We start from the raw sequence: 16,447 nt of genomic DNA on the forward strand, positions 1-16,447 counted from the left end.
TTTAAGACAATAAAATGAGGCCAAGATAGAAAAGTGATTTTACCTTAAGCAAATTCAAGATAGCAATTTTTGTGCTAATAGATCATCTAAGGAATATAATGAACAAATGTGTGCATTCACAGTGAATTTACCCACCGAGTAGGACTAGCGAGAGCCAGAGGTTAAAAGAACCTTGAACACAAGTAAATTGATAATGTGTATATTATGTTTGTGCTGCAAAATTTCCAACCCACAAGTAAGAAATGTCTAAGCTAAGTCCTCCTCAGTCCAGAGAAGTTGGCCTGTTGCCTACTCATTAGTGAAAAGCCTTATAGGAAACATCAGGCGTGTCTTATTAAATAAACTTAAAAAGCATGCTCCTGGGACGCCTGGGTGGCTCAGTTGGTTAAGCAGCTGCCTTCGGCTCAGGTCATGATCCCAGCGTCCTGGGATCGAGTCCCACATCGGGCTCCTTGTTCATCAGGGAGCCTGCTTCTCCCTCTGCCTCTGCCTGCCATTCTGTCTGCCTGTGCTTGCTCTCTCTCCCTCTCTCTCTGACAAATAAATAAATAAAATCTTTAAAAAAAAAAAAAAGCATGCTCCTAATTGATTGTTTGCCCATAGAGACAGAGACACAGTGCTGAGCACTGTCTGTGACAATGGCCTGAATTAAACAGTTGTACCAGAAAAATTAATCTTGATATATAGCTCAAGGTTTTGGTTCTGCTTATGGAGACAGGCTCAGAAGTCCAAGGTTTTAACGCACAGAATTTGCACCAGTGAGTCTCCCTCTAGCAAGTAGCACAGCTCACTCAGGCACGATGTCTGTGCTATGGCACATAAATATTAAAAAAAAAAAAAAAAAGCTGTTTCAGGATCAAGGAAATTCATAGTTGTGTATTTTACATTTTGGTCTTTGTGTGGTTCTGAGAATACTATCCAAGGAAAATGGTTTTCTGACATAAATGCCAGTGAAACATAATTTCTTTACGAGGAGATGCAGTACCAACAGACCGTTCTGAGAGATGAACATTTGGCCTTGGAGAAAATTACCAGCCCTGGTATTGTGCTCAGAGTGAAATGTACCTCTCTCTCTTTTTTTTTTTTTAAGATTTTATTTATTTATTTGACAGACAGAGATCACAAGTAGGCAGAGAGGCAGAGAGAGAGAGGGAAGCAGGCTCCCCGCTGAGCAGAGAGCCCGATGGGGGCTCCATCCCAGGATCCTGAGATCATGACCCGAGCCGAAGGCAGAGGCTTTAACCCACTGAGCCACCCAGCCGCCCCGCCCCCCCCCCCCCCCCCCCCCACGGCCCAATATCGTCTTTTTCAAGGCTCTGGGATCCTAAAGCACAAAAGATCATAGGGTCATTTGGTATGTGAAGCAGAAAGCAATTCCAGTTAGTAAATATTTGTGTCTCACTTTTCCTTTTATTTCTCAATCATTATGAGTAAGAACAGTAATTGCTAACATTTAGAATGGACTTCATGAGCATGCCACCTGTGCGGGTTACGCGGGCCACCACACTCCAAACGACCCTGCACTTGGCTTAGTGTTTGGCTCCTGCCATCTTCATAATTTTTCATTTTGCCATGGGCCCCAGAGTTTATGTAACCAATTCTATTAACATTTGGAGGGCAGACTCTATTTATAAACCTTTACACACACTAAACTAAGTGGCTGGAGTATCCCTGTGTAAATTTCCTCCATCTCTAAAAGTAATCTGCAGAAAGCTGTTTTCCAGCCACTAAAAAATGTCTAACTCAAGAGGAGGGAGTGCTCAGCAAGTTCCTCTTACGCAACCTACACAAACTTCTGGTTTTGTTTGCTGGTTTTAAAGATTTTTATTTATTTATTTACTTATTTGACAGAGAGAGATCACAAGTAGGCAGAGAAGCAGGCAGAAAGAGAGGGGAAAGCAGGCTCCCTGCTGAGCAGAGAGCCCAATGCAGGGCTCCAGATCCCAGAACCCTGAGATCATGAACTGAGCTGAAGGCAGAGGCTGAACCCACTGAGCCACCCAGGTACCCTACAACCTTCCGTTTTAAAAAAAAAAAAAAATTTTTTAACTTTTTGCATTACTGTCTTATATCACAAATCCACGATTACTTCAGTTGTTATTCGCTAATTTTTCTATGAAAACCTAAGTTTCATGCTTTTCATCACTGAATTTCCAGGATCTAGCACAATGCCTGACACATAATGGGTAATTAATAAATGTTTTTATAAATTGTGTGCAAAGCTTCTTGGAAAACATAAACATAGAAAAACAACAGCTCTGGGGCACCTGGGTGGCTCAGTGGGTTAAATAAAGCCTCTGCCTTCGGCTCAGGTCATGATCCCAGAGTCCTGGGATGGAGCCCTGCATCGGACTCTCTGCTCCACGGGGAGCCTGCTCCTCCTCTCTCTCCACCTGCCTCTCTGCCTACTTGTGATCTCTGTCAAATAAATAAAAATCTTTAAAAAAGAAAAACAACAGCTCTGCTACAGAGCACAACAGACCATCACCACCCGTGTCAAGTCATGTAATTGCTTGATGCTGACCAATGCAAAATAATGCTTTTATGGCCCTTTGTAAAATAAAAACTCATTTAAATAGACAGAGCTTGGGTCCCCGCTATGTTTGGTATTGTGCTATATGTCAGAGGCATTTCAGTAGGTGATCCCTCATCTCCAAAAGTTGAATCTGATAGAGCAGGGAATGATTCTTAATCTGTGGTCTGGTTAGGGTCCCTAGGACCCTTTCAAGGGGTCAAAACTTTAATAAATATTATTTGCTTTTTTCGTGGGTAGTCTCTCACAAATGTAGAGCGGAGCTTCCCAGAGGCTACATGACGTGTGATGAAGGACAGTGGAATGTGTGCTTGTGTGTCATTACGACCTAAAACTTTCTCCATTTTAAATTCTAGTTCAGTAAGTATTAACAGCTGTAACCCACATAAGCAGAACTCTTTGGCGTCTTCCATAATCTGTAAGAGCGTTAAGAGGTTCTGAGACCCAAACATTGGAAGGACCGTTTGCAACATAGGCGGTTGGCAACAAAGAACAAACAGCTGTGGATGACTATGGAAACTAAAATGTGAGGTCTGGGTTCCAATCGAAAGATTGACAGTGGCCTTTAATCAGGAGGAAATAGGATGAACAGGTGGAGAAAATGACCGAGAAGGGTTTGAGCGTGGGGAACCCCCGCACAGGTCCTCATGGAGTGCTTCCACGACGTGCACAAAGCCCTGGGGAGGCAGGCCCACCCCCCTCGGCAAGGACATACGCCTCTTTTCCTTTCACACTCAGTACCAGAGGCTGCAAATTCTTCCCTCGCTGGTCAGCGATCTAATAAAAGCCAGGGCATAACTTGGCCGAGACAGGAAATCAAATGGCGGTCTCTAATGTTTAAAACTCTGGGTAGCAGTAACTGTAAAATTCGGCGTAAGGGTTAAAACGTCTGCTTCCTGTCTTGGAGGGGCAGCTAGGGGAATACCCGGGTAAGGCAGAAAAGGGCGGGAAAATAAAGCACTAAAGAAAGAAAGCGCGGGCTTGGGGGAGGGGAAGAGGCCGCGCAAAAAGCCAATGAATGAGAACGAGGCTGCGGCACGTAGCCCCTCGCCGTCCGCCTGCGCAGGCGCACGCCCAGCGATCTCGCGGGAAAGAACCGTTGCCAGTCTCGGCGTTGAGCCCAGCTTGGCGGGGGTGGAGGCGGGAGTGAAGTCTCGCGAGAAGAGGCGGTTTCGTAGCGGAGCCCTCTGGCTGAGAGTGTCTGAGGATCCGCCGCCGCATCCGCGGACGGTTTACTGAGCCCGTTAGTGCCCCTGCCGAGCGAGACTCCCGTCGCCGTCATGTCCCGCTACCTGCGCCCCCCCAATACGTCTCTGTTCGTAAGGAATGTGGCCGACGACACCAGGTGTGTACAGAGAAGGGACCCAGGGCCTACCCGGGGAGGCCGCAGGCTCTTGGGGAGGACCCGTGCGGCGGCGGCGGCGGCGGTGGCGCGCTGGGCCGGGGGAGGGGAAGGCGAAGATGGCGGGGCCCGCGCTGGCTTTCGGGCCCCAGCTAGGCCGCGCCGCCGGCTCAACCGCCGCAGGGGAGCGAGGGCGGCTACCCTGGTCCTCCCAGAGGCCGCCGCGTGGCACGCGGGCCGCGTGGCTGGGCTTCGGCCCCCCTCCCCCTCCGCACTTAAGAGCCCCTTCCTCCCGGTTTCCTCTCGGCACGTCCAGCCCGCGCCGCGGCCGAACATCCGTTCTCCATTGATTTGAAGTTCGCGTTCTTTGGGATACACGCCCCCTCGGCCCAGGGTTTTTGTGTTTTGGGGTTTGGGTTTTTTTTTTTTTTTTTTTTTTTTTGGTTTTTTTTTTTGCCTAAAGAATTGCAAGGAAATAACGGGATCGGGGGAGGGGCGTGTATGGCGAAGCATTCGCAACCCTTTTTTGGTTGTTGTGTTATAGTTCTGATTTTTGAAACATTGGAGATGTTTGGAGAGAAGGAATGTCAAAAATTGGTAGATAAAATTATTCCAGTTAGACGGTGCGAACTAGTTCCTCTCATTTCCCGGAAATAACTGGTCACCCTTTGAGAAATGAGGCTTAGGAAGTCTGTACCATTCGGATGTTAATAAGCTAAATTGGATTAATCCAGACCGTGCCTTTGTTCTCACCAATTGTCTTAATTGCTTGTAGTTGCCGTCAGAATTTCTTGGAAGAGATCCTATCACTAGAAGAGAGACGTTATGTTTCACACAATCACTCTAACCCCCCAACGGTCAAATTTATTTTGGTAGCCTTGCGTGATTTACATTTTACCGTCCTAACTTTAAGTAGGAAAGTAATTCGTGTTCTAGCATTTAGAAAAATTTTCCCTTGTCGTTTTGATCTTCCATTTAAGGGATTATATATATTTGTGACTTCTGTTTTTCAAATCTTTATCTACCTCCTAGTAGGTGTCTAAACCTGTCGCTAAAATTTTAGGATAAAAGTGCTCGGTATTCAGAGTACTAATGTTGATTTGATCCTATAAAAGTAAAACATTAGTATATGCAACCTAATACTACGATGCCTTTTATGAAAAATTAAAGGTGTGATTAGAAACTAGATAAATTTGTGATCAAATTTCCTTAGATGTCCTTAACTGTTGTTCATGTAAAGTAATAGATTTTATTACAAACTGCATTGTCTTCCACAAATCTTGGATCTTAGCATTTCCTTTTTCAAAAAGATAGGTTGCCTGGTTATTTCTCCTGTGCTCTTAAAGTTGGTTCTTGATGTTGAGATTTAGAAAGCTTGTCTGTTTCTGGTCACCCAGGGATACAGCACATTCCCTGTCATTAATTGACAGATTACAGGAAGTTACCTGTTTCTTACAAAGAAATTCTTTTAAAGAAGTGAACGTAAAAATTGGGGTTTTTTTTTTTATGATGTTTTAGGTCCGAAGATTTACGACGAGAATTTGGTCGTTATGGTCCTATAGTTGATGTGTATGTTCCGCTTGATTTCTACACGCGCCGTCCAAGAGGATTTGCTTATGTTCAATATCCTTTCTTCAGATGGCTGATTAGTGAGGGGTGTTGAAGTTTGAAATTCAAGTTTATGTAAGAGGTAACATCTAAAAAGTAGTTTACTTTTGTCCTCTAATGTTTAATGTCTTCAAATTATTGAAAATTAATTGACTCACACATTGCTCTTAACTATTTCTTAAAGTTAATCCAAAAATAGTAAAATATTTAAATTCCCATTCATGATGCTGAAACTCAAATCAATGATGATAAAATGTGATTTAAATTTGAATACACTCTGGTTGCTACCACCTTTAATGTAAGTCAAATTAAAAGTTAATATGTTCTTGTGCTTAGCAATTAAAGTTTGGTATTGTCTGTTAATTTGAATCACTTGATCAAAAACAAATTGTATAACAATGAGGTAAACTTCTTTAATATTGTCCCCTAATTTGCTGTCCTCTGTTGTTACCTCAGAGAATGTAAAGCTGTACAGTTATGGCGACCCCAAAGAGAAAGCATGAAAGAACCTTTAGAGTAGAGTTCAACACTTAAGGCAAGTAGACAAGCCAAAGACCTCTTAAGGATCAGGCTTGAAGAGAAGGGAGAGTTTGGGAAAAGAAAAATTAAAGAAAAGCTGGAAGAAGGACAAGCCTAATGGGAGACAAAGCCTCGCTTTATCTACAAAAGGGGGAAAAGGTTGTTTTTCAAAGTTAAAGATAAAGCCATCTGTCATATTTGGCCAAGCATCTCATGACAAGTCCTTCTGACAAGCACTTAAAGAGTTAAAGGTCAAGATGAAGTTGAATGATGGCCAAGATTAAAGGAGTCATACCTGATGTATCCTACAGAATAACTATTTTCCTTTTTTTTTATTTATTTATTTTTTAATGTTTTGTAAGCAGTTAATTTTCAAAACTATTCTGGTTTGGTCTAGTGACAAAACCTGTAAGTTGATTTATGTGGGCCTTTGATGTTGTGATTGTGGTCTTGTATAAATGCACTCTCTCAGCTTGTCAAGTTAAAGTGTACCAGGATATAATGTTGTTAAGCTTAAACTCGGCATATTTCTGTTTCGGACCAGATGGTCAGATCCCATAGGGTAGAAGGCAGTGCTCTTTGGAATAGCATGAGGTTCTGGGGTCAAGCCGACTCCACAGAGCCATGCTTAAAGGGGAGAGAGGTGCTAGCACTGGGAACTACCTAGAAACAATCTCTGGTGGTCTTGTAAGGTCAAATCCACTGGACATAACTACCTGTTTATAGATTTCAAAGTGGCTGTGGGAGGTGGGGGCGCACACATACTCCAGACTTCTAAACTTAGCTCTGTGAAGCCTGCTGGTCCCTGCACTGCTTTAGTACATACCATCAGTTAGCACTGAGTGGATTGCAGAAGACCTTATCCCTTGTATGGGTGCCTAATCAGGATCTACAGAAAGTCATTCCCTGACCCAGAGTTTTAGGTGACATTATTTCTTCAATGAGACAGCAAAGGTTTGGGCTGTGGGTGTCAGGCGAGGAAAAATTGTTACTGATTAAATTCATTGGGTCTCTTGAAACTTAGGAGGGGTCCTAGTGAGATCTAGGGGAAATGTTGAAAGCTGCTACTTCAGCAAAGGTAGTGATAAGGACAGTTGGGGGAATTGGTTGCAAAGCTCTGTTACAGAGAGGATAAGAGCTATATTTGGCTTGCTTTAAAAAAAAAAAAAAAGGTGACGCTTTCTGGCTTACAATGTTGATTTTACCTGGTTTGGGGTGGCCTGGGAATCAAGATCAACAGTAGTTTGACTCAAGAGTATGTAGTACTTGGGCCAGAGGAGAGTTGTCATCTAAAGGAGAATCATATACTTCTTATACACAGTCTTTCCGTGGTCTTAAAATAGTTGAAAATGAGTAGGTCTCGGGATTTTGCAAAGATACTGAGTACAAATTTCTCTGTAACTAGCATCCAAGTGATACTTGATCCTATTCCCAGTTAACCTTCTCTTAAGACATATAGTAGAACTTTGCCGTAATTCATCCAGCCCAGGTCTGTTTTTGAGAGTAGATCCAGAGAATGAGTTAATCTCAATAATTTTTATACCTTTTAATTTTAATTCTCTAAAAAGTAAATTATATTCTGTCTTCTAGCATAGTAAGTAGTATACCATTAAGTGAACTTTTAATATTTAAAGCCCATCTACATTAACCTTGAGGGGGGTGTTCAGTTTATAGCACTAAAGGTTCTAAACTCCCCATCAGCCTTTGCCTTTTCATTTTGTAAAACGCCCCATGATTTAGGACTTGGGGAAACCTGTCTTTCATTAATATATACATAGCAGCTTCAGGAAGAGAGAGCTGGGAACTTGCTATTGTCCTTAATTCCTTTCAAAACAAAAAATAAGAAATCTGGTGAGGCAGACCTTTTAATATCTGGAATAAACCGAGGTATCAGTCTTGAAGAAAGTGTGTCTCTTCGAGGGTGTTTTTTAATCATCTCAAGATCTGTACTCTTGTCTCTCAAATTTGAGAAAAAAATGGACAAGTTTCAAGAGTGATTTCTAGGATAGAATGAAAATCTACACTCAAACTTAACCCAGTTCCCTTTCCAAAGCTTTTATATCAACCACTGCTCTGAATATTTGCTTGGCTTCATAAGAATGGTGGTTTTAGGAGAGGAGCTAAATTTGGGCAGAATAACTTTGTAAAGCCTAGAGTTCTCATAGTTAATTGCTGACAGTGAGGGAAGAGGGCAGGCAAGACAACCGCCTCTCCAATCGAAAACCAGTACCAGTAGTTCCTGTGTCAGATTTATAAATGTTATCTTGAAATTCTCAAGTGGAAAACCAGTGCCAGACCCACTTCTTTGCGGGGAGCTGTATGTTTAGTACATGTGGTTAGGGCTTTCCAGTCCAGGAATCTTTAGAAATGGTCTGTTATTTCTTGACCGCATGCTTTTATAGTCTATGCATGGGTGTAGTATGCTTTTGATATAGTGATATCTTCAGTATTTAATGCTTGATTTTGTTTTGATTTCCACAAGTGGATAGCATACCAGTCTTCCCTGTATGGTATAAGGAAGACAGCTACATGAAATAATAGTGTTAGATATAGCAGAAAAAAAACAGCAAAATAAACTTGAAGTTAATGTTTTATCTTGTAAGGTAAGGTATATTCTGCTTGCTTACACAAGAACTATTGGCATTTTCTTTTTTTCCTTTGAAACAAAAATCTGAAAAACAGTTTTGGTTTTATTTTCAGAAATTTTTGTTTTAGTATACAACATAGAACTGACATTTGTTTTTCTTTTTTGCTTCTGTAAAACTTGAAACTCAGGAAGAAAATTTTTGATAAGATTACTTGGTAGTTCAGCTATAGCCAATCTTATTTTAATAACTTTATAATATGTGATCACTTGTGTTTTCACATGTATACCTTAGGAAATCACAAGTGCTTTAATGCTGTGAAGTGTCTATAGCTGAATCAACCAACCTGAGTAAGTGAGGTAAGGATGATTTTCTAGAATAATGAGAGACTGTGAATTGTTCCAGACCTCCCAACCAAACATTCATGTGTTATCAAAGTATGCAAAACTTCCCAAGCCCCTTAACATTTAGCACATTTGAGGATGTTCGTGATGCCGAAGACGCTTTACATAATTTGGACAGAAAATGGATTTGTGGACGCCAAATTGAAATACAGTTTGCACAGGGGGATCGAAAGAGTAAGTACCCTCATGCTTAATACATGTTTATATATGGTACGTCATTTTTAAACAGTGCATTGATACCTCTTTTTGGAAGTATTCGCAGTTTGTCTATCTGTTCAAAATCTAGAAAGAGTTCTCACATACTTTGCAAAAAGTTAGAATGTGAAGATAAGAATGCCTGAAATGTGTTTGGACTTACAAGAATGTGGATTGATACAGTCTGCTGTGCCATGTTTTTAGTAATTGGGGGTGGAATTAAAAGGGAAATAATTTGGAAACTGTTGGGTCTTTTCAGCCATTTCTCTTTATAAAAGATCTTCAAGTTATAATTGGGTATTTGACTGCTCGACTGTGGAAATGAACAGATAGAATTAACCTGAGAAAGATTACAGGCTAAACCTAGAATTGGTTTTATATTAGTCTGTGGTTTTTATTATGTGGGTAAACACCAGGTGTTAGCCACATACTAATGATGCGGGAGTATAGGCTTTGGAGTCAGGTAGGCTGGGGCTCAACCATTTTGTTACCTTGGGCAAGATACTAAAAGATAGAGATGAAAATAGCTGCTGAAGAGAGGAGGAGCATAGAGGTTGATACACTAGCTGCCAGTAATTCTCTGGTTCTTGGGTATTTGCTGTGGTATTTATATAAACACGCAAACTTCCAGTATCGCTTCGTAGACTTGAGTAAGATACCAGGAATTCAGGACTGTCCAGGGATGCAGGTATGTCTAAGGCATCCAATAAGTGCTCTTTTCCACCTTTATTGTGATCTCTCAGAACTGTTTAACCATATAGCCCTGCATTTTAATACTAAAATACTGTTCGGAGGCCACCAGTAAGTGTTTTGTCATTGTTAATTATGTTCCTAATAAATGAAAACCACACAGAATAATTCCAAATTAGCATATGGTTCAGTGGTTCATGTTTTAATTTGGAAATCTTAAAAATGCGAATTTTTTTAATGTTGAAATAATTGGCATATTTTTGGACAACAAGCTAGATGGTGAAAAAGTCTCTGACAAAAAATAGTTGGGAAGGTAATTGAGAGTATCATTTTTAACAAAAAACAGTATTCTCATAGACACCCTAAAAAACAAAAACCCTTTCCAAGACTAATAGTCACAATTAACCTTGACACAATTTGGGGGTGTAAGGGAAGAAAATACAGAAATTTTTCCTGTAATTTAAAGACTTAAAATACTAGGTTTTAATGTTTCTAAACATTTGTTCTATGTATATCATTAGCTCCAAATCAAATGAAAGCCAAGGAAGGGAGGAATGTGTACAGCTCTTCACGCTATGATGATTATGACAGATACAGACGTTCTAGAAGCCGGAGTTATGAAAGAAGAAGATCAAGAAGCCGGTCCTTTGATTACAACTATAGAAGATCTTATAGTCCTAGAAAGTAAGTGTGATGTGTAGTACAGTAATTTGTCAGAAAAGATAAATGTTTGTTAGCATTTAATTTTATCTTTCTGTACACTTTAATTATATACATTGTATGCTTCATTGAAACTAAAAATATTTTAGTGCTTCATTTAAAAAGTTTAATGGCTCACGTTTTTTTTTTTAATTAGAAACTTTAGAAGACTGTAAATAGACATTTGTCACTGTTTGCTCTTTCTGATGTACTTTTTAGCAGTAGACCGGCTGGAAGACCACGGCGTAGCAGAAGCCATTCCGACAATGATAGGTAAATAACTTTGCTTTGAAAAAGACTTCTATGTTTTTCAATTTCAGAGTGAACTTTTGCTCTAAAAATAACAAATTTGATTAATATAGAATCTAATTTTTACTCTAATTGTATCTCTCCTCTGTTTTGAAAGATTCAAACACCGAAATCGATCTTTTTCAAGATCTAAATCCAATTCAAGATCACGGTCCAAGTCCCAGCCCAAGAAAGAAATGAAGGCTAAATCACGTTCTAGGTCTGCATCTCACACCAAAACTAGAGGCACCTCTAAAACAGATTCCAAAACACATTATAAGTCTGGCTCAAGATATGAAAAGGAATCAAGGAAAAAAGAACCACCTAGATCCAAATCTCAGTCAAGATCACAATCTAGGTCTAGGTCAAAATCTAGATCAAGGTCTTGGACTAGTCCTAAGTCCAGTGGCCACTGATAGTATAAACCTTGATATTTTTAGGCATGTATCATTCATTTACTCATAGTTTGGTTTACTTAAATTATCAGGAATACAATGTTGCAATGATGCTTAAAAAACACTTGTCAGTTTTCCCTGTACCAGGCAAATGGTTATAATTAAAATGATATGCTGTTGAGAAGCCACTCTTAAGAGTCCAGTTTGTTTAATGTTACGGGCAGCTACCAATTTGTGGTGTCTCTGTATATTTTTGTAAAGATTCTCATTTTTTATGCTTGAAGTATTGGTGAAAAGATGTTGGTTGACCATAATTTGCAACATTGTCTTATTAAAAATAAACTTTCATATCCATATTTGGTAGAACTGTTAACCTAGAAATGTAGCTTGCTAATAAGATAGAATGATACAAAAGTGAAGTTGTAGCCACAGTACAACACTGACTGATCAGACACATTTAGGTTCAGGGTGGACCTTTTTGTCTTGTTAAGATGTCTAGGCCCGTGATAATAGTTAATTTATGACAGAGCGTGGAAGAATAGTTCTTTTGTTAACCCCACCGTCTTGGGGAATGATGCCAACTGGGTTAGGTAGCATTTGGGGGAAGATTGAGTTTTTGACTGAAACATGGAGCCTTCACTGCTTTTTTCTGGTTTCTGTGAAGATTTGAAACATATAAACATCAGAAGAACTCACCTTAAAATTTAAGCAGGTCAATAATGGCAGAAATAATTTTAAGGGAAAAAAATGCTCTCAAGTAGTTACTCTCAACTTCAAGGAGCATTGTTGGTGATACTGCTTAGTTTTCTTACTGCTGTTAAAAAACAGCAAGTAAATTGTTTCAGAGTAGATTTTGTTTATGCATATGCATAGTGTAAACTGAATTTTGATGCTTATAGCACTCGGTCTGTGCATTTGTATCAAAATTTGCCTTCCACTTTATGAAGGAGGCTTGTTCTTCACACGTCAGCTTATTTCATGTGAGGCAAGTTGAAAGAGCACACTCCCATTCTAGGTGATTCTGTGGTGCCATGAAATTTAAAATATTTTGGAAAAAGAATTTAAAGAGTCCCATCTCTGAGTTTGATTATCAAGGTAGTACCTGGCAGTACCTGACTAAAAAAGAAAATAAGACCCTAACCGTTTATAATTTCTAGCATTTCTCTGAGAGATCGTGGGGGGGGGGGGGGCAATAAAAGGGACATGTCCAATCTCATTTCAGAATAAAAGCTAGCATCTTTAAAAATTTTAGATTGCTTGCTTGCAGGTATAAGTAAGAAATATTGTGGGGAAACGATTCCTTTTAGAGGACTACTTTTTTCCAATTTTGGTTTTAGTAATATAGGCCTTGCCTGTAAAGAACAAAAAAGATGGTTTTTAAATACTGTTTGTGGAATGTGTTTAAAGGATTGATTCTAGAACCTTTGTATATTTGATAGTATTTCTAACTTTCATTTCTTTACTGTTTGCAGTTAATGTTCATGTTCTGCTATGCAATCATTTATATGCACGTTTCTTTAATTTTTTAGATTTTCCTGGATGTATAGTTTAAACAACAAAAAGTCTATTTAAAACTGTAGCAGTAGTTTGCAGTTCTAGCAAAGAGGAAAGTTGTGGGGTTAAACTTTGTATTTTCTTTCTTATAGAAGCTTCTAAAAAGGTATTTTTATATGTTCTTTTTAACAAATATTGTGTACAACCTTTAAAACATCAATGTTTGGATCAAAACAAGACCCAGCTTATTTTCTGCTTGCTGTAAATTAAGCAAACATGCTATAATAAAAACAAAATGAAGGAAATAATGATTAACTGGAATTATTATAGTTTTGGATGAGATTCTAAAATAACAATGGAAACAATTCTTTGTAGATTTAGGAATATTTTTAATCAGTGTTGCACTAGGCACAACTTTTCTTTGGAAATGATAGAACTTGCCAGAAAGGTACATCTTTTATATACTACTCTAAAATTCCTTATGTGATGTCAGAGTTGTTTCTTGATTGCTTATTAAGCCCCTTGGGGTTAAATAACATAGAAATTACTGGTAGAATTAAGATAAGTATTAAAATGAAATTTGAGTCCACTAATTGTAAATTTATATTTTCATTATTGGATGGACCAATAATTCTGCTCTTCCCGTCCTAAACAAGATGAATTGGGCCTTATATTTATGGCTTGATTTAAAATACTTTTGAATTGAATGTCAGTGAGCAGTTTAATATACTAAGTGATAACCACTTCGGGGAACTGGTTTAGGTATTTTACGGTTTGAATTCTAGCTGCTTTATAATGACAACAATCATAGCTGATACTTAGTATTTATGATGTGCCAGACACAGTCCTAAAACTTAATGTGTTAATTTGTTTACTTTTCACAAAACCCTAGGAGAGAGATACTTTGGTTTACCCCATATCATAGGTGAGGAAATTGAGGCATAAAGAAAAGGCTATAAAAGGCAGATCTAAAATTTGAGCTCAGGCCTGGTCCTTATTATTATTTTTTTTTTTAATGGACTGTGTTTTGATGAAAGTATACTGAGGAGATAGCCCATTGAAATTGCTCTCAGTCTTTGTGTAGAAACAGAAGGCCTGATGATTTCATTTTTATACTTATGTCACTTAATATGACTCACCCTATTTTTCTGAGAACTTTATAGTTATTTCTAAAGTGACATACCTAACCACTTCGAAAGGACTAAATTATAGCTGAACCATGATAGTTAGGATCCTATTCATACTTGATGAGGATCCTTACACAGTGCTTTAATTTTGGGCTACATAGTTCACAGCTGTGGATATCTGCTATGTGTCTGGCACTGTTGTCAGTATTAGAGCAGATCATATGAAGACTCAAGTGAAGACTGACACTTCACCTCTCTTTTACTTAAGATCTCTGCATTTTGTTTTGTTTTGTTTTGTTTTGAAGCCAAGTAAGCAAGAAGAAAAATGACAGATAATGCTTCAGTGAGAAAGGAAAGGTGCTACATAGAGTATGAGCTGTTAAGTTTACAACCCAGGGAAAAGACCTGGGAACTATTGTACTATTCTCTTGAAAATTTGGCCCAGTAAGCTGCTACATCCAGTTCAACTAACAAAATCCTGTATACCACAGAGAAGAATAAAGAAAACCAAACTGACAAACATCCTTCTTTTATTTAAGACCAAACTGCAGCTGGAATACCCAGTACAGTTCTGCTTACTACACTTCAAGAAAGATCTGAGAAAGCGGAAAAAGAACCAAAGAAGGGCAGTTCAAGCGACCAAAGGGTGGGTGGAAGGTGCTGCAGTATGAATACTGTACGAATATTTTGACTCTGGTCTGAAAAGATAAAAGAATGTTATCGAAACTACATGGAATAATTGAAGTCCCTTCAAGTTTGAAAGTAAGCATTTTAGGACAAATAAAAGGAAATTCAACTTTGTACTTGTGGAAAACTAATCCCTAAATCTGAATAGGTTTATATTGATTCATGGGTAACAGGTCCGTAATAAATTACTGGAAACTAGGATGTCTGAATATCAAGGAAGACAGCCATTTAGTCTCTTACAGTGCCTCTATTGGTCTGTCTCAAACTGAATTGGGTGAGAAAAGGTATGGTCCAATATAAACTTTTTCTTGGTTATCTCTTAAAGTCAGTTCCATTTTTGCTATTGGCAAATCTTGCCGTTGTTTATTCCAGTGCCAGTGTTTTTCTGCTTAATGATTTGCTTTGTTGGCATCTGAGTTTACTTACTTGAATGCCATGTGCAGTTTACATCTTCCTTACACTCTCCCAGATAAATTCCGATTATAATACTTGACATCTAGCTAAGAGGGTCCATCTCTTCTCACCTCGGTCCTAAGTCAGTATATTCAGCAAACATTGATTTACTGAGCCCTTACTGTGGGCAAAAATTGTACTGGGTAATTGTGGAGAAAATTCACTTACTGAATAAATGTCTACTGAGCACAATCTAGTGAATCATTACAGTGTGGCCTCATTGTTTGAGGCGTATTCGTAACTCTTTTACACCATTCGTATCTTAATGTAATTATAAAACCCAGAATACTATCAAAGATCATTTTTGTGGTTATCTGCCATTTAAAAGTATCCAGTATTTCTGTTTGCATCCCATTAATACAAATAATGAAAAAATGTTTTAATCTGTAATAAACTGATTTATTGTGCAGTGACTGTAATATACTAGAGTCCTATTAAATTGTTAACTCTGCCTCCGCAAACACATATTAGGAAATAATCCCCAAAATAAGTATTTAACTTTGCAATAGATATAAAGGAGACTCTGGGTGCTATAATTAGATTATTTTGAGGCAGACAGAGAGCTGTTATCCCAGCTGATTTAGTATGTTCTGTAATTGAGAAAATGTTCACCAGATTATACTTTTTAGTGATTTACATGTACATTTTATAGGGGACATGTTCTGTGTATAGTGAATAAATAACTTTTATAGTATCACAAAAATGTTTTGGATTCCTTAGTTCCTTATTAGGATATGAAGTTTGTTTATATGTTGATTCTTCCATCACTCACATTTGATTTTTGTCAAATTTCTGCCGCATATTTTAAGCCTTTTATGTAAAGTTATTCATCTAAAAATATGGAAGTGTTTAAGCCTTTAATTTATAAAAAAAAAATTTTGAAAATATTGCAGAATACACATAACTGGGGAAATAAAGGGAGGTATTTTAACCATTTGGTTAAAAAAATGTTTTCAAACTTGCTTAACATCACACAGCAATTAAGTGGCAGATCCCAGGTTAGATGGAGTTCATGGTTTTTTCATTTGATGGTTCCTCTTTACTATTTTGTGCCCTCTTTTTTTTTTTTTTAAATAAAATGGGAAATTTTTTATAACAATAAAAGTAATATAATGGAATATAGAGTTCACATGGAAGGAAGAATTAATAGAATAATGAAAAAAGATTTAGTATCAAAAAATATTTTGTTTGTAATCTTTCTGGATGAAAAAGAGAAATACAACACGAGATGTCACAGCTATTGTGACTCAGGCTCTCTATCCTGGCTTTCCAAATTTCAATCTTGTATTGGTTTTCGACCATATTCTTGTTTACAAAATCCTGAGATACTTTGAAAAAGGGAGGCTATGACTTAAGACAGCACAGTGACAGCTAAGGAATATCTTAACGGCATTTCTACCAGGAGGTCAGAGCTTTTTAGGAGTAAAC

At 38.4% G+C, this 16,447-nt stretch overlaps 1 protein-coding gene across 9 annotated transcripts; it reads left to right on the plus strand.

Annotated features, from left to right (window-relative positions):
- Positions 1 to 3,655: 3,655 nt before the first annotated feature.
- On the plus strand, positions 3,656 to 16,238 carry SRSF10 (serine and arginine rich splicing factor 10). Of its 9 annotated transcripts, XM_047724521.1 has the most exons (7): positions 3,665 to 3,878; positions 5,394 to 5,498; positions 9,062 to 9,165; positions 10,398 to 10,560; positions 10,795 to 10,848; positions 10,982 to 11,083; positions 14,419 to 16,238. In XM_047724521.1, the coding sequence occupies exons 1-7, from the start codon at positions 3,814 to 3,816 to the stop codon at positions 14,477 to 14,479; spliced, it is 654 nt and encodes a 217-aa protein (XP_047580477.1). In that variant the 5' UTR covers positions 3,665 to 3,813; the 3' UTR covers positions 14,480 to 16,238. The 9 variants fall into 9 exon arrangements, with proteins under 9 accessions (XP_047580469.1, XP_047580473.1, XP_047580471.1 ...); XM_047724513.1 differs by lacking the exon at positions 14,419 to 16,238 and having other exon boundaries at positions 3,656 to 3,878; positions 10,798 to 10,848; positions 10,982 to 13,057; XM_047724517.1 differs by lacking the exons at positions 10,982 to 11,083; positions 14,419 to 16,238 and adding an exon at positions 14,185 to 14,412 and having other exon boundaries at positions 3,662 to 3,878; positions 10,798 to 10,848.
- Positions 16,239 to 16,447: the final 209 nt, after the last annotated feature.

This window comes from Lutra lutra, chromosome 4 (assembly GCF_902655055.1).
Source record: "Lutra lutra chromosome 4, mLutLut1.2, whole genome shotgun sequence".
Classification (NCBI taxonomy): Eukaryota; Metazoa; Chordata; class Mammalia; order Carnivora; family Mustelidae; genus Lutra; species Lutra lutra.

What these genes read in the sequence shown, in the direction of transcription:
- SRSF10 (XM_047724512.1), top strand. Translation starts at nt 3,814, where the DNA reads ATGTCCCGCTACCTGCGCCCCCCCAATACGTCTCTGTTCGTAAGGAAT. An exon ending in AGAGGATTTGCTTATGTTCA is followed by an intron (nt 5,499 to 9,061) that starts ATATCCTTTCTT and finishes AACATTTAGCAC; the next exon opens with ATTTGAGGATGTTCGTGATG. An exon ending in AGATCTTATAGTCCTAGAAA is followed by an intron (nt 10,561 to 10,794) that starts GTAAGTGTGATG and finishes TGTACTTTTTAG; the next exon opens with CAGTAGACCGGCTGGAAGAC.